Source organism: Corapipo altera, unplaced genomic scaffold (assembly GCF_003945725.1).
Source record: "Corapipo altera isolate COAL_440 unplaced genomic scaffold, ASM394572v1 49, whole genome shotgun sequence".
NCBI classification, from domain to species: Eukaryota; Metazoa; Chordata; class Aves; order Passeriformes; family Pipridae; genus Corapipo; species Corapipo altera.
This window is the reverse complement of record NW_020884879.1, coordinates 5,769,009-5,787,668: the sequence shown is the minus strand read 5'-3', so window position 1 is coordinate 5,787,668 and position 18,660 is coordinate 5,769,009. Positions and strand designations below refer to the sequence as shown.

The following is an 18,660-nucleotide window of genomic DNA, read 5'->3' as shown; positions in this document are numbered from 1 at the left end:
CTTTTGTTACAAAATTTGTTCGCTTCCGTTCTGTGACCTTGAACTGTGCAAGTGGTCAATAGCAGAGTCTAATATCTATATTATCTATATCTCCCATTTCTAAATGGGGCTTACAGGGAAGCTGGAGAGGGACTCTTCATCTGGAACTGTAGTGAGAGGATAAGTGGTACTGGGTACAAACTGAAAGAGTGGAAACACCTAGTGAAAGGTGTCCCTGCCCACAGCATGAGTGGTTGTGACTAGATGATCTTTAAGGTCCCTTCCAACCTCTTAACATTCTGTGATTCTATGATTCTATGGAGATGACAAGAGCATAAAGGAGTTTGAGAGACAAGTAGCAGATCTAGAACTAAAGATGCATTTAAAGACAGCCATGAGTAAAAGTAGTAGAGCCTGGACCACTCACTAGCATTTTTTTTTGTCATTATGAAAAAAAAAGAAGGAGAAAACAGAAGTCAACAGCTCAGAAGAGCAGGATTTTGCAGCTGTGCAGTTGTGATGTGATACAACATAAAACACAGCATCATTCCAGCCTTATTTTTGACCTTTCTTGCTTTCTGTATTAGAAAAATCTTTCTGTCTGCTTGAACTGTGGTGTTCTATTTTCTTACAAAAGGTAAGCCTGTTTAGTACTTTCTTATTTACTCTGTAATTCTTACTTACAAGCTAAAGATAGCAACTAATGGATAAGCCCCCAGTAATGGCATGCTGGGGACCTTCTTCATTTCCCTGCTTTATGGATGCTACTGATAATAATGTTTTTCCTTCCTCTCATGGGAGGTCCATTTTCTATAATAAGAAAAAGAAACAGAAGATTTTTGTATTAAAAACAGTCCCTCAATCTACTTGCATTGATTTAATTAAGTACACTTGTCTCTTCCAGGCCTTTATTTTACTTCTGGTACAGCATTCCTGCATTTTTCAGTTCTGTCCTCTATCATCTTGAAAGTATGGCTAAAGAGCCATTTTATTCCAGTTGTATAGTGATGACCTAATAGCCTATTGCCCATGTTTCCAGATTATACAAGTGGTATTAACCCTCCCTGAGGTTAAATTGCAGGAAAAATTTCAGAGAAATAACCTTTTGTCCAGATGTACTCCAACAGAATACTAACTGAACTTGTCTGACTGAGAAATATTCTTTTCATTATTAGACCTTTCTCTTTTAGATCTAATGATCTTTTAGATTTTGGAAGCTTTGCTTATATGGAGTGCTACAGCAGTGGTAATAGGGAACAGAGGGCATGTATTAGGTAGGCATGCATTGTTCATGGTAACAAGTTGTTTTATGATAGGAAAGATATTTGAAGCCTCCTTCCTGTCCTTCCCCCCTTTCCTCCCCCACCCAAGAAATTAAGCGTCTTAGGAACCAAAATTGAAAATATAGTAATCAGTGTGAAACAACTGATTATTCTGTAAGTGTCTGAAAGAGGAGGGCATTTTCACTGGACCGTATTGCCAGAAAAGAAAAAGCAAAATGCTTTTATTTTTGTTTCCAAATCAACAGGGAGAAAACTAGCTATTAGTTAAGACAGGGAGTTTTCTGTAAGCCATATACTTGTTACAGAACATTCTCACAATCAAGTAAGATCAACATCTATTGAAACTGTTCGGTTTAGATTTTTTCTCTAAGCCCAGATGCAAGAATTGCTGCTGCCTCATCAAGAAGGTTTTTTTTTTGTTGCAGAATCAGTCTGTAGTAGTTCTGTTATCCAACTGTCAGTACATAACTTGCCATGGGTTATTCTCTTTTCAAGGTTTTTAGTGTTACTCTATTTGAAGGTCTCTTAACACAGTCTGAATGCAGCAATACTTCCCCACTTTTGGAGGAGACACAGGGGTTGTTGAACAGTTCAATAGTTCAATAATGGATTATGGGTAGTTTATTTTGATGCAGATTTAATGAGTCAATTTGAAAAATTAAAAGAAAATAAGATTCATCTAATAACTAATAGTATTTTCCAAACAAGGCATTCATGGCAGTGAGTAATGTTGTTAGCCCTTCCCCAACTGAAACTAAGTAGAAACAATGTGACAAAGATCACATCATTAGTTTCCTGGAAACCTAGAGAGGTGTGGTATAAGTTATACATCATGGTCTACGCCATGTGCTAAAAGCTTGGAAACAGAGTTTGCACAAGCAGATTTGTGTGCAAATGATATCCAAAAGATATTGGTAACTTCCAGGAAGAACTTTCTCATTGATTACAAGTTTAAATTATTGTTTCAGAATGGAAATATGAATGCCTATTTTAATTTTTTAATATATTTTAAAATAAATTTAAACACTGAATAATATAAGTATTATACTATTTATGTAAATACATCTATTAATGTAAAATTTCCCTTACTACATGTATTAATAATAATTTCTTTTATTTAATATTTGGTGCTCATATTAATAATCCAAATGAAATTTATACAATAGATGGGAATAGTTTTCCTTGAGGTGCCAATTAATAATAAAGTGAATTAATGAAAAAGATAAAAATTAGATATTGCAATATTTTATTTTCTTCCTCCTCTTGTTAGCTGTCCTTAGCGGTATTTTGCATGAGGTAGTGACAATAGTTAATAAATTATTATCTTACTCTTTATACACATTCCATGGAAGCTGTTCCAAATATATATTTTGATTTCAGAACTTTATTTCTAACTTTCTTTGCAGAAAGAAAATAAAGAAGAATGGGGAGCAAAGTAAGCAGTGATTTTTTTTTTTTCTGTAAGATGAAAAAGACTATATGAAGTAGCAGAGGTATTTCTGTTTTAGAAGTGCATTTTTTCATTCAAAGGATAGAATATAAAAACCTACATGATGGAAAAATGGGTATGGAAGGGAAAACAAAAGTAAGCTTAAAAATAGTAACTGTTACAGTATTTACTAACATTTTTTCCCTATAAATATAGAACAATAACTTTTGAATACTAACACATCTATTTATGCATAAATTCTCCAGAAGATCTCCTATGTGGATCAGATTAGATAAAGAGCAGAAGCAAACTGAACAACAAGTTGGAAAAAAAAAAAGAGGTATTATGCAGCAACAATTAAATGACATAGAGGTGAATAATTTAATGCTTGTATTGAAGTATGTTTAAGGTTGTAATGCTTTTTTGAAGCATGTTTAATCTCAGAGGTTAGGTTGCCATTTCTACACAGTTGCCTTTGAACTATATGCACACATGCACTGTACGTACTATTTTCTCTCTATTGCTTGAACTAACCTATGAGGCCCATAGCCTTGAGACAGCATAAAGTACCAAGCAGAATTGATATTGGGGTCATTGAGAAGTCCTTTGCTTTCTTCATTTGCTACTCTGGCTCAGATTGCTTGAGGGGCTTTAGAAATGCAAGGGAAAAAATCAATAAAGAACAAAAAAATTTCAGTGTAATAGGAAGTGCCTGCTGATTGCGTGTTTGCTCAGCAGATGGCATCTTCTTGTAAATGATAGCTCATATCTGCTGTATCAGTTACTAAACTGTATAATTCACGAAAGGGAATTACTGAATTTCATTACTGAACACTGTGCTTTGTATAAACATGGTTATAAGCATTAGAAGAAACAACCTTTTTAGAAGAAACAACCATTTTCTTTCTAAGACTCTGTTCATTTTTTATTATTGTTTTACTTACATATTGTATAAACTTGTTAGATACTACAGGGAAGTCGTATAGATTATCAAAAAAGAAGCTTTCGTGTTGTTCAGAGCAGCTTTCAGAATCCTACAATTTCTACTGAAAAAACTCCAAGACTTATAAATGACAGAATCTTAAATTAAGCATTGAGAAAATCACTGATTCACTCAGGTTCCTAAATTCGACAGTGAAGATAGAGATTATGCATCTCTTTCTGTTAAAGATTGTGCTCTACCAAATGGCAGCTTTACCAATAGATCTTAGAACATGTGGAAATGACTGATGAGTCAGTATACAGATAATCAGTAATTTAACAATGTTTCTCAGGGTATTTATTTCCTATTTTTTTAATTGTTATTTTTAATGCTACCTTTCCTAGTAATTGTAAATAACTGTATCTGTTGTTTGCTTGAGCAATATTTGAGTTGGTGTTCTGAAGCAGTTATAGTAGAGGACTGCCCTGGTTAAGTGGAGTAAATCAATGTACAAACCCTATTTGTAGGGTTCTGAACTCGTTACACTACTTGGATACCTTACATATTTCAGTCTTAGAGACTGATACACTTCTTTTATGGTAGAAATTGAAGCTTTGTAAAAGGCAGGCTTTATAAAAGGGTCTGTTCTTTTTTTAACAATAAGTAATATTTCTAGTTGTGCAGGATTATACTATATTATTCTGCTAATCATGTTCTATGGTTTTTAAGAAAAAGTTATTTAAAGTTCTATTCAGATATATTAAGGCTCTCCATGATTAAGATATTGGCCTGTTTAAAGCTTGTCCAACGTGTAGCTTAAATGATGTTACAGAAGAAATGGATTCCGTTCTGTAGCATTCTTCATACAGAAGTAATATACAGTCTCCAAATTTCAACTGATCAAGCAATTCACTCAATGCTTCATAGTACATCTATTTGAAGGCAAGGTGAATCACAGTGTGAAGGCTTCTTTATCATACCACTGAATTTGAAGTGACTTAGTTTGGTCAGCTGACATTTAAATGTCAAAAGCTTGATACTGAGATAACAGCATATTAATTCTACCTCATAATACAACAATACTTCTGTTCAGCAACTAGGAAGAGATTGTTGTTCATGTATTGAACAGCTGAATGACCAAGTGTCAAGGGACTCATTCAGCTTAGGCAGGATACTGGACTGTTATCCACTACAGCAAGCCATAAGGTGCAGATATTCAGTCAATTGATATTTGGATCACGTACTGTAGGGTATCTCACCATTCTTGTTTGTTTATTCTAAAAGCTGATGGCAAATTCTCCGTCTTCTATAATTAGTTCCAGATTGCACTGACTCAATGGCCAGTATTCCATGTGCTTAAAAGCCAGCATTTTCAGGTTTTGTCTGCTTTGGTTAAAAAGTCCTGAAAAAGGTGCAGGAAGTCAAAGAGGCATAATTGTTCTTCATTGGCAGTTTTGTTCTAACACAGCTCAAATGTGAACCTAACTCTTTCACATAAAACATGTCATGGCTTCTTTGTGTGCGTATTTATATCTGGCCCTGATATATTAATCATCTCAGATTTCATTATTTGCAAAGTTTAGGCCAGGACAGATCATACAGGCATCCTGTTTATCATGGGCTATCACATTTCACCAAGCATTCCTGGTTCTGAACCTAAAACTTTTCCTCAAAGATTTGACACTCTCTATGGGCAGTTCAGTTAGACTGGAATTTGCATTAAATTATCATATATTCATTTTCTTTCTAGTGATTTTATGTTCTTCCAAGAAATGGGACATTTTCATCTGATTCTATACAGATACCTATTACACTTTTACAAAGTTCGCAGGTCTTAAAAATCTCACATTCTTCCAATACTTTGCACACCTTCCATGCTAACATCTGTTACAAAAGCTTTGATTGATTGGTTTTTTATAGCTACCTTTTAGGTATACCTCTCAGAAGCAGTCCTTTCATAAGGAAAAAGATCCTTAGGCTATACATAAGGCTACTGCTCCAGAAAAATGGGTGAGTATCTAAAGAAGAAAATTCTAAAATACTGATCTTAAAATACTGTGATGCATTCTTTGTCTAGTGAACTGTGAGGTCTTGAAATTTATATCGTATTTATACATGTGTGCACTTAAATGATATATGTATATATGTGTATATATAAGGATAATCAAAATGTATTTTCCTCCCTCTTAATTTAACCCATTTACATAGTGGCTTACAGCCCATTAGTCTGGGTTACAAAATCTAATGCAGCAAGACCACTTTACAAGTATCACCCAAATAGAAGACTCCCACCTGTTTATTACTGTTGAACTGCTACAATGCTTTATGTTTATCTTGTTTATTGTAGGGAAGCTGCAGCTTTGTTTACCAGATACTCTTGCTTTTGAAAGTAGAATTTCCTTGTGTCATGAATTTTCACATTTTTTGGGTTCTGTGGCCATCAGTCACATTTATTATGAAAAAGACAGCAATTTAACCTCTCTTCTGTAGAGAGTGAAAACACTTTTTAATTTAAAGGTTTTCAGCAGCTTAATGTCAGCATCTTTTCAAGTTGTGTTCTTGCAGCTGAAGAAAGCAGGAAGGAGTTCGGGAGTCATTCTCTGTGCTTTAATCCTCCTCTGTCTGTAGTACAGGACAATTATGTTATGGAAAACTTGACATCTAAAAGAGGACTACTCTCTAGTTAGGCAACAAAATGAAAACCTGCTCTGGGAACAACAAATAAAAATACGGATTTTTCCTTAAAGTAAAATGTTTTAGGTATCTGCCTAAAACAGTATTACATTCTGTAAGTAGTTGGATGGTCTAGCAATAAAAGCTACCAGTTAAGGCACTGACTTTGCATACACTGAAATAAGTATTTCCAACCTTGGATGATATGCAAAAGTTTTTAGTTTTTGTTGTCATTAATAATGATTTTGCTGTGCCAGCCAGTGTTTATTTGCAAAAATTTTATATGTAGGGACAAAAATAAAAGAGATGTATTTTATGAAGATGATGGCCTACAAATATACATATACCCACATGAAACATAGACAATTGCAAAAATAAAAGTGCCATAATAAAATTTGTGCGTATATAAGAATTGTGCAACAAGTTGGAGAACTGTAACTGGATTTGTGAAACTGTTGTCTTACAGAAATGCAATTCTACCATTTGTGCTAATTGTTTAACTGCCTCTTCTGAAAGAAGTTTCCTTTCTTTGGATATACATTGTCATCAATTATTGCCCATAATCATGTGCTTAAAATGCAGCATTTGGAAATCTAGTCTTGACTAATTCACATGCTTTTTTAATTCCTAGTTAAATTGTTAAAAACTATCACACTATGGAAAACCTAAAAAATGAATTTGGATAATTAAATGAGTTCTGGAACATGAAGCAAATACAAATAGAAAATACAGAAAAATGTTTTGCTGATTTGCAGTTAGACCTACCTAATATCCAAATTTTAAGGGATAATTAATTACTTTAATAAAAGTAAATTAGTAATTCTACTTTATTACTAAAAATATTTTTGTTATTTTATGACATTATTTCTAGGAAATATGCACTTATCATCAATAATTTGACAGTATTTTTGTCTTATCGTTGCTTAGTAGTTTAAACACACCTGTAGAAGTTATTAATGGTAAATTGTCTGTCTACCAAATTGAATTTTGGCTATCAAAATTACTTTCAGAAATCTGATAATACTCATGGTCAGTTGCATCCTTAATTACTGGGGGATTCCACGCGTTTTGTGTCTTCTCTGGTTTAAGAAATGTGGGCCTAAACTTACTGTGACTGATGATTCCTGAAAATAGTCTCAGAGGGCTCTATTCAACTGATAATGCAGACTGTCTTCTAGGCCATGCAAGCCTTGGAGGGCTGTATATGCTGATTGCACAGCAGGCTTACTCTTCAAGGATAAAGGCGAACCTGCTGTGCAATGTCAAAAGAAAGCAGTTCAAATTGTTGAATTGTACAGGATAACTAAATAGTGAAAAAATTATTCTTACATCATTATACTACAACTCTCTGTGATCTCCTTCACTTCTGTACTGTCGACGTTGAGAGATTATTCAGTAAAATTCTTGACATGGGGGAAAAAAAAAATCTTGGTAAATTTTTTAGCTCAATATGTGGGACTGGATATGTTTTTTCCAAACACTTGATTCAAACAGAATGATCCAGAGGGACCTAATGTGCAGTGGAACTTAGTGAACTTCAGGAACTGAGGGCATCTTTCCTTTACTGAAAAATCTCCTTCTCATTTTTCATAGCTCTTTAGCCAGTAGTAAGTGGTTTCATATCAATGACGTTACGTTCAAGCTCAGAGACGAAAGGGATAATGCCAACATAAAGTGGCATTGAAAGTTCATTGCAGCAATTTGTTGTTTCTCTGTAGTCAAGAAGTCTGTCTCTTCGGAGAGGAGTTTTCTTGTGAATTCTGCAACTTCTAGACCTAAACTAGTAAAGCAAAGTAAAGAAAACTTGAACGTTTTTTAAGACCTGCTTTTAGAGATCCCATCTAATGGAAAGAACTCTACAGTCAGAAAAAGTCCCCACACCTCCCTCTGACTTTCACATTATGCATCCCAGTGGCTTGTGCTACTTTTTGTCATTCTCTGAATACAGAAGGCACAGCACACAGAAATTTCTCCGTTGTGTGACATGCTGAAAACAGGCAGCATGCTTATGCCTTCTGATTGTCAAAGCAGACTGTGAGTTAGGGGGAAAGGAGAGGAAAAGTTTAGTGTTGCTAGTCTTTTTTCATTGCTTACTGCTATTCATTAGTGAGGATTAATGATGACAGTATTCAGAAAAAAATTTCTTTTTGGCTAGTCTATTATTCTTCTTTTCTTCTACTAATGTTTTTAATTATAGGATATATCACATGGCATTTCATCAATCTATTTCAACAAAGTCTGCTCTACTAGCCATTCCCTTTTAAATTTTGTGTTATGCATATAGTTCAATATAAAATATTCTTATTTATTTGCACTGATCTCTCTTCTTTTTATAAAAGTCCTGGTACCTGCCTGACTTGGTAGAACAACTGGGAATAAGAGATTACCTGTTTTAACATTTAGTCTTGGCTTTTATTTCTTTTATTTTGGCAGCCTGAACTGGTGGAGAAACTTGAAGTAAATGAGTCCCTACTTCTGCTTTCAGTCTTTGTTTGATGTAGTTTGATGGGTATTTCATAGCATCTTTCTCTGAATAACAGCTCCTTGACTTATTATGTCTTACCATTAATGCAATAAAAACACTAAGTAATAGTTACTAGGGTGGAATAGAAACACTGTCATGATGGTTTCAAAATAACAGTAGTTGGAGATGAATACTTTTCAACAATAAAATTTACTAACAAACTGAATGCTACTGCAAAATTTAGCCTAACATTCTAACCAAGGGAAAATGGCATACCACAGGTATCCCATCTAGAAATCGTCTAATACTAATGACTTTCGAAAAATTGTTTTTACACTCTTGGAAGACAAAGTCATGTCTTTATATCTATAGTTAAGAATGAACCTGAAATACGTTTATTCAGTTCTTTTTATCTCAGTGGCATTTGGTGCTAATTAAATCAGATGTAGGATGAGCAAATTCTGAGAATTCAAGGTGTGTGTGAGGAGCATCTTTACTTATATTGAGCCCCCACCCCTTATATGCATCAGTTGCTGTATGGTGTGTCTACTCCTCCATCAGGAAAGGAAATAAGGGCAGGAAGTAAGATGTGGGATGTACTGAAGATTATGAAGGCTGGAAGAGTGTTTCAGTGAAAAGGAAGTCTACATTACTTCTGATGGTTCACTAAGCCCCTCTTTAGATTCAGAGAAGGCCTTAGATGCTTTAATTTTCTGCAAAGAGATTTGTTGTTCTGAAGAGGGTCTCAGAAGAGACTTGTGACCTCCAGAATTTGGAATCAAACATGAAATTCCTAAATACATGTGTTCTAGCAAGTATCAGCTAATCACTAAGAAGGATAACAGCTTATTACTGGTCCCAGCTGTTGCTATCTTGACAGTGTAAATGGCTCCTGAGTGGTCAGCTTTATTGTTATGTGACAGATTTTTCCCTTTCTTAGGCCGTTTGGTTTGTTTTAAAATTTAGAAAAAGTAATTTATTTTAATGTTAAAATAACATTTATTTTACTTAACCAAACCTTAAAATTAGAAAAAGTAGGCTTAAACTTGTCTCTTGAGCTTTCTTTTTTGTGTGCACATTGTGATAGGGTCTTTATCAAGCAGCTAACTGTTACATTACCTTCAAGGCTTTACTTTAGGTTATCTTGCAGAAAATCAGTTAGAAAAGGGGTTTTTTTGTTTGTTTTGTTTTAATATTATTCTGTCTACAAGTAACAGAAATATAAACCCTGAGAGAACAGAATGTCAGTACAAAGTGAAAACCTCCGAAAAGTTCTTAACTTTACATATTTAGTCTTTAGAGGTTGAAGCAACCATACTAGGTATGGACAGAAAGAAACAAAATATTACACAAATAGTGTGAAGTTCCCACTTCCACTCTCAATAAATAATAAAGCAGTAGTTACTCAATATAGCACTGCCCAGGGGGTCATTCTGTGTCTTAGAATATCGTTATTCAAGGAAGTATTTCACATGTGCTAAACCAGTCCATTCTCTAAAAATGAAAGCAGTTTTTTAAAACTGTGAGAGTTATGTATCTCAATAGACTCATTGGATATGGATTGACAGGCATAATGTCTAGGTGGCCTAAACATTCATGATAAGCTCTATCATATAGCTGCTTTTTGTTTTTAAGGGTATCATTAGTTGTGAGAAGACACTATTTTATGTATTATAAAATTCAAAATGAAACCTGTAAGTAAATACTAAAAAACAGTATAGCACTGATTACTTCATTGACTTTTTTTCTTTCTAATAAAAGTTTTAAGTGGTGTGATGTTTAAGCAACAAAATGTTCAGATGGCATTTAATAATCTCCAAGATAAGTAGCAGAATATGAGAAAAGGTTAAAGCAGTAAGAAAAAACATATGGAGAATTTCTGCCCAAGGGTAGAAAAAATTAAAAAAAGCAATGCCCCAACTTCTGGAGTGAGTTTAAAGAAAGCAGTTCAAGAGGTTCTTATCTAGGGTTTCTAGAAATTCTAGTGAGATATTATGCTGAGTGAAAACTGCCTGTCTTGATAGTTGAAAAAATTAAAATAACTTGTTCCAAGTATCTTGAACTGGAAAATCTAAAAGTGGATTTTTCCTATATAGGCTGTGATATATATGGTAATGCCATATGTATTCATAGCTAAGGTGAAAACAAAACCTCAAGCAACTCAACATAAGTTGTATCTTTTAGTTTGCGAGAAGTGCTGTTAGGTGTTTTGGTTAATTCAGGACCAGATTTAAACAGGAAAACAAACTCAACTCTGAAAAGGGGAAGCTAGTTCATAGTTCCCTCCACTTAAGGAGAAATGCAGATGTATATGTCAGTACAAAAAGTTAGAGGTGCACAGATAGCAGTGCAGTTTGGAGGTCAGAATTACAAGTCATCCTCATTACCTCATTTTTAAGATGGACAGGTATGAGCCATTACACCTTATGCGGAAGAGAATGATGCAGTAATAAATGGAAAGACCAGTGAGATGGAAAATCCCAGTCTGAGGTCTATGAAAAGGTCCAATAAAATGTCCTGCAATAAAAGTGCAGGATTTGTGAGGGTGAGTAAAAGCTAGTAAGCAAGAACAAGAGAAAGGAAAAACTTTTTGCCCAGAGAAGAAGGCTGGAATTAGCTTGTCAGGAAGGGGATAGAGAGCGACATCTTTATTCAACCAAGAAATCCCTCTCTCTTGGAGACTGGACGGGACTGTTAATCCATAAAGGAGATTAAACAATCTCTTGTCAAGAGACAATCTGACCCTAAAGTAGGTGAGAAATTTGGTGAGAAATCTAGGGACCCTTCTTGTTGACATCATGAAGGGAAATGGAGTTGAAGAATCTTCATAAGAGACTAGAGATTTCAGCACAGATACAGACAGAGAAAGAAATTTTGTGGGGTGACTCTTGCAGTGCACTGAGGGATAGAAATCCTCTATTCATGATCAGGACTCAAAAGAATGTGAACCTGAAGCATCTTTGTGTCTGGTTCTTGCAGGAACACATATCATGTGTGATTGGGCTGGAAAGCTGAGTTACTGATTTGCAGACCTTCCAGAGACTGTGCACAGGAAAGAGGACTGCCAAGTGATAACACTGTGACACATAAACGTAACAAATGTCACAGCTAAATACGAGGTGTGACTTTTGATTTACTAACAGGCATGCTACTGAATGGGTTGAAATTTGCGTGTATAATGAAGAAGGGACACCTTCTAGGCCTGTTTTATCACTGCGCTATTTGTAACTACTTTCACAGCATCTCATTACCTCATGTTCTACAGAGACAGTACAGTCCCCAAACTATCATATTGCCGTTTGGTTCAGTGCCGATATGTGCTGTATTAAACACACAGATAAGAATTCTTTGACATAACAATTTGTAATGAGTGTTGGATCACGTTCAGAATGATTATGTTGTGCCTTGTTTTCCTAACCTTGAAACAAGACTGCTTGTGCTTATTTTCTGCTGCTAATGTGATTATTGTACTTTCAATTAAAGTAACTGTAAAAGTGATTACTGTGGTTTTTGAAGATTGGGTAAGACATTTTAGATGACCAAAACTCTCTTGAAATATTCAAATTTGTCCTTGTTAGTATTTGCTATTGGACACATAATAATATATTTGTGAAGTGCAGATGTATAAATCTTTGAGTCTTCTGCATATACAGACTTGTACTTAATATTAAGCAAAGCTTAAATATTAAATATTAAGCAAAATATATATATTAAACAAAGCTTTAACAAATATCTAATACTTTGACTTTTTTTTTTGCTTTGAAATAGTAACAATATCATAACTTCCTAACTCTATTAATTAACATTAGTCTTCTCCTAAAGAAACTCATATCTCCCAATAGTTTTTCCAGATTTTTTATGAATTTATTTGTCTGCTGCATGATACTGGAAAACAAGATGGAAATAGATTGATATTTCTTTAGCATTGTACCTTTAAATTGCACCAAGTTCAGCAATGTTTCTTCTAAAACTGAATGAGAATTTCTTCTCTATAAAAAAGGACATAAGGAAATTCTTTAATGGAGCAACAATAGTGTCTCATCACAATTCAGAAAGTTTTAAAGAGGAGGAATCTGCTTAAAAATATTTAGTTTAAATTTTACAGATATTAAAATAAGCTTTATATCAGTTATTATTAAAAAAAACACCTTTAGTCTGCAAATGTTTGATCAGAATGTTTTTACCTTAACTTAAATCTTTTTCATTTTGAAACAAACCAGCATGTTTCTATGAGTACTTTCTCTTTCATAGAAAAGCATTTTCCATCAGGGGAAGGATATATCAGAAAATCCATGTCTGGTTCTGACAGCTAGTCATGATATGTTGTTTCATCAGGTATTCAGAAATAATCTACAAAATGGCATATTTCAGAAGGGATTGTTATAGAAATATGATAATATACTGCTGAAAGCTGAATTAAGAAATAGGGGAAAATAGATTTAGATCCATGGGGCTGTTTATCATCACAGTATTAGGTAAAATCCACTAGGTCTCTTTTATAATTTACTATTAATCTTTTAGATTATATTTTCTTCTAGTCATTCTTTTCAGTCTTGCTGCACTAATACTTCAGAACAGTTTCCATCTCCTACTTTCAAAAAATACTGTTAATCAATATTAATTTTACCGAAGAGCTTTATTACAGCATGTCCACGTAAACACAAGAATTGCATTTAAAGATATATGACAATAGAGGATTTTTTTTAAAAGCTAGAGAGCCATTTCTCCCTTTAGGCTATTCCATGTTAGTGTATGGTAAGGATAACAAATAGTCTGGCTATAAAATTGTCTTTAATTAGTTGACTCAGTGGCTTCCAACAGTGTGTTACAGTGGTCTGTGGGACTTCCATGTTACAGGATAGACTTTTGAATCTTACTCCATGCTGCTGGGTAGTCTTAGTATATCAACTTATATGCTGTCCTGTGGGAAGTGCAGGTAGAATTACCCAAATAACCATCCCACTGATTTTATTGACTCACAGGGAAGTCACATACCTTGCCTTCTGAGGAATATGCATAGCTAGAGGTTGGGTGCCATGACAGTAATAACACTCTGAGTGAAACTCAAGGGGACATAAAAGTAGAAGGTTAATAGAAATTTTAAGGGATAGTTTTATGTTTCTTCATTCAAAACAAGTCATATACATAATAATTAAAAGCAAATTAACCCTTGCTGTATTTTCAACAGCATGAATGAGAACTATTGGAATGGTCTAAATTTTTTTTTAATTAAAACTATTATTAGTTATTCTTTCTACAAACACAAAATCTTTTCCTAAGATTTCAAACCAATCTGGATTATAATGTTTTCACTCATAATATTTTAATAATACTTTGGTTTTTGCTAAGGGTGCTAATTTCAAAGAAACTCTTTTCTACATTTTCTATGATAGGTGTGGGAATTCAAAGTTTCCCAGAAATTGTTTTAATGTAATCTAAAATCTAGTACAAGTCTAGAAACACGCATATTGAAAAATGGTAATTGATGCCTGAAATTGCAATTGCATGATGTGTGTAGGCTTGGAAGCTGAAGAATTAAGTGCAAAGTTTCAGACATGGGACATTTCCTTAAGATACAGTCCTAGAATTCTTTTCATGTTTTTTCTTATGTGTTCTTTTCCCTCATAATGAAACAAATTTCAAACTATCGTAATAGGCATTATGTGGTATTTGTTTTAGAATGTCTTAAGTGTATGTGTTACTTTATTTTCTTAAGATGAAGTAAGTATTTGTACTTATATGGTCAAAAATTACATTTTTAATTTTCAGTTGAATTAACTGAAAAACAATACACAACATTAAGTATGCAAACTCCTATCAGTTCAAAAATGTTGGACTGGTTTTTTTGTCCTGCAATCTAGATATCTGTGATGATAAAATACTGTTTATGAGAAATCCACATGTCATGCCATGTCTCCAATGCAGTGAAAGAAAGCATTGAAGTTTTTAGACTTAGGTAGTGTTCTTTTTTGTGTTTTACTTTTACTGGTGCCTTAGAACTACTGCTGTGGTAGTCAAGCCTCCATCTGGTTTGAGGGAAAGATATTGGTCTTCTGAATATTCTCTTTCTACTGAACATTTATATATGAGAATTATGCCTCATGTCCATGAATGAGGATTAGCATGTACTCTTTTGGTACATGATTAGTCTTTCTCTCTTTGCTTAGCTATTTCTAAGGACATTCAGGTGATTAGTTTGTGCCGACAGAATGTGTCAATGCAAGGAGGTCATGAGATAGTCTTTAATATTAACAAGAATGCAGTAATTTATGGCAAATATAAAATTCTCTTTGTTGTGTGAAATTTGATGTACGCCCTTCATGAGGTATAAGTGTAATGCAGTATTAAGAAGGTAAGATTTGCTACTTAACATGATGGAACCAGGCTGTGAGGCTTCCTTGCCAACTTCTTGTTTCTTATTGTAGCTCCTAAGTTAAAATAATGAATTTTCTAATCCTGGTTTGGAGTTTAAGAATAAAGTGTAAGTAGAGTAACTTTAGCTCCTTCCAAAGCCAGTGTGTGCCAGTTGTGCTGGATGTTTGTGCACACCTGAAATGTTTAAGTAATACTGAATTCCTTGAGGAAGTCAATTGCACAAAGTGGCTACCATCTTTACTACATCCTCATAATTTAAATTGTGTTTCTTGGACATATGTACAATGCTCTCTGTCACTGCATTACTTTGTATTTTCAGGTGGTTTTTTTTTTCCTTTCTTTTTGTCTGTTTCATTCTAGATTAAGCTTTTAAAATGAGTATCAATGTGGGGTTAAACATGAGAATATTATCTTTAAAAATCATGACATTATGAATTATTAATATTTCTGCTCTTGCTGTTGCTTGGATTCATTGTGGGGTTTGTAATAATGTCATGTATGCCCTTTCAGGCCATTTTATTATTAAAACTACCAATTCCTATTATCTGGTATGGACAGAGTTATATAGTAGTGCAGACTACAAGTAAATGATAGCTTTGCAAAGGTTTGACTATTATAAATCTAGGAGTATCTGTGTGTCTGCATTGCATTTAAAACATACAGAGCAAAGTGGTCACTGAAGCCGGAGTATATCCTTCTGCTACCACACTGGGGTGTGTGAGTTACAACAATCTATCCCATTAATAAAATGGCAAGGGATTATGATATTTCTCACATCCAATATTTTGACAGTGTTAAATATTACATTTACTAGGGGAGCTCTGTGGTATATGCTCAGTTGGCCTTTATTTCATTCTCTGCTTTTTCATGTTCTTGATATCTCTTTTGCTTTCCCAGCATGCACAGAGAATGTATACAAGTGTAACGTGATCAGAAGGAACCTTCCTTGTGGGGTGATGAAAATTTAAGCCATTGAGAAGAACTTCATCTTATTATGGATGTCATTTACCTCTACCAAATCCTTGCTTCATGCTCTGTGAAATTTTCACATCCTTTTGTAAGACTCACCCTGAAGTGTGGAGCAAACAGGGCTTTTCAGAGCCTCTAGGAACCATATATAAAAAATATAAAATAATCCTTTAAACAACTTGAAAGAAGCCTGCATAGTTGTCGTTATGGTTTTAAGAATATGAGTCAGAATGCTAAGCATAATTAAAAATTACCTAAACATTTTCTTTTTTTCTTCTTGTTTGATGTAAAACTTCTCATGCTGAAAATGTGTTCCATCTCTATTAGTTGTAATGCTAACTATAGAAAATATTAATAGGTAGAGTATATCTTGGTTAGGATGAAAAAACAAATCTGTGGGACTCATACACCTTTTAGCATAAAATGAATTCCAAATGCAAATGTAAAAAAAAAAAAAAAAGGCACAAAAACCCCCACACTTGTTAATCTCATAAAAAGAACTTTTTATTGAAAATTCATAACAAGTTCTGTTGCTTTCTAAAGGCTACCTGAACACATCATGAAAATTCTATAGATCAGGGTGCAATGAAGTAAAAGTGAGTAATAACCACTGACTAGAGAAAGTTGTGGAATAAATCTATTTAATTGCATATTTAAGAATAGCTTTGCTTTCGTGTGGTGTGAACAGAACTGAATGCCCTATTGCAAACCCAATAATGCCAGTGTCAGTGAGCCATGTGAGTTGTCTCTATGGGTTGTAAATTGGATCCCCTCAGTGACCAGTTAATGTTTTCTGTATTTACGGCAGTATTTCTGTTTTTCACAGCCACCGGGGCACTTTGGCAACATAAAAATTTAAAAATAATTTTTAGCAATCATACCGTGCCAATTTTTTATAGTTAAAGGGGCTCATTTAAATTGGAAAACCTTCTAGTCTGAAATTTTCATCTGAAGGATTACCACCAGCCAGAGCTACTTGTCTGATGAGGGTTTCACATGGCTTATCTAATGTGAAATCTCCATGTGGTATATAGTTTCATTAAACGGTGATCAAGAATACATTAGTTCAAAACAAGAAAAGGCAATGGAGCTTAATCCACCAGGCATCTTGGCGCAACAACTTTAAAAGAGTTATTGAAGTGAAACAATTTGAGAATTAAAAGTCTTCCACTTATACAAGACTCCTGTCAAAAGCCTAAAAGTCAGGCTTTCCTTTTTCTGTTTGTGTATGTAAACAAATATTGCTTCTGGAACAGTATTTTGAGTGTTAGACATATGCAAGAAAATGCATATATTATAGAAATAAGGTTAGCCATTAAAAATATTTATCAAGGGTGAAAATAAAATCAGTTCATATAGAAAAACCACAGTATTGGTAACACAAATAAAATATTAGAAGAAAATAGCAGTGATGTGAAAACTGAAATACTGTTATAAAATGATATATGCCTTGTGTGATATCCCTGACAATAAAAACATGCTTCTCAGTAAAAAGCAGTCTAAATTGACTTAATAGATAGAGTGATAGAGTTGGAATGTAAATAAAATTATTTAATATAATTAAATGCAAATCATATATTTTCCAGGTGTATTTCTATGCAAGCTTAGGCATTTAAAGTCCAGTTCTCATTGCTGAGTACTCTTGACTTCCACAGAATGTCAGTACCTTGCAAGACTGAAGGAAAATCTAATATTATTTACATTTCTTACACAAACACACAACTTGAAGCTTTTTAGATGAAGAAATCTGCTTCATATAGCTTTGAAGTACTTAGAATGCTTTTAGTAGGCTGGAAGTTTTGTATTTCTTCTTTAAAAAGTAAAGAAGAGTGTATTTTAAAGTGGAAATAGCTTTATGCAAATTAAAACATATTTTGTACTGGCAATGCAAAATCTATTTACATCAAACTTTTGCTTTCTAGGGGCATAATTCACTGGACCCCTCTACAAATCCAGTTTCAAAAGTACACTTGAAGCTGGTCATCTTCATTGCTATATGTATATGTTCACTTCTTTGAGTAAATAGGCAGTTTATAAATATTACTCACTATTTCAATATTGCAATTCATATATCATGGTAATTCCATTACATACTTCATGTACACCAAGACAAAACTGTGAATTGTAATGGTGATTTGGATCCTCCAGTTGCCTCTTTCTCATGGTTCTCCACCATTTACATTAACCCTCTTCATGAAGGATCTCCAGCAAGTATGTCATCCACCTCTCAAGTTACTGGTTTTTTAACTTATTGTGTTGGTGGATAATGTTAAATTAATAAGCTTATAGTTGACAGAAAATCTAGTGAGAGAAAACGTAGACACTTCTTAAATTCAGTCAGAGTTTAGATAAAACACAGACTATATTAATGTATGGGTACTGTTATAAACTCTATTAATATAGCTGAAAGCCGTCAAGCACCAGTGACTCCCAGAAACATAAAAAAGTTTGTATTAAAAATCACTGAACAGTACAAAAATGGGAACAATACATATAAATTAAATTCTACACCTAACTTTATAAAATATCTTTCTGTATAGAAGTATCTTTTACTGCTATGCACAAT

At 33.8% G+C, this 18,660-nt stretch overlaps 1 protein-coding gene across 1 annotated transcript in view; it reads left to right on the top strand.

Moving 5' to 3' along the window:
* CCDC178 (coiled-coil domain containing 178) overlaps positions 1–18,660 on the top strand; it is a 151,770-nt gene that overhangs the window by 31,865 nt on the left and 101,245 nt on the right. Inside the window, 7 exon segments of the mRNA XM_027638911.1 lie at positions 2,669–2,697; positions 2,958–3,031; positions 6,869–7,040; positions 8,153–8,157; positions 10,512–10,571; positions 10,574–10,639; positions 12,234–12,271. Coding sequence (XP_027494712.1) covers positions 2,669–2,697; positions 2,958–3,031; positions 6,869–7,040; positions 8,153–8,157; positions 10,512–10,571; positions 10,574–10,639; positions 12,234–12,271 — 444 coding nt within the window.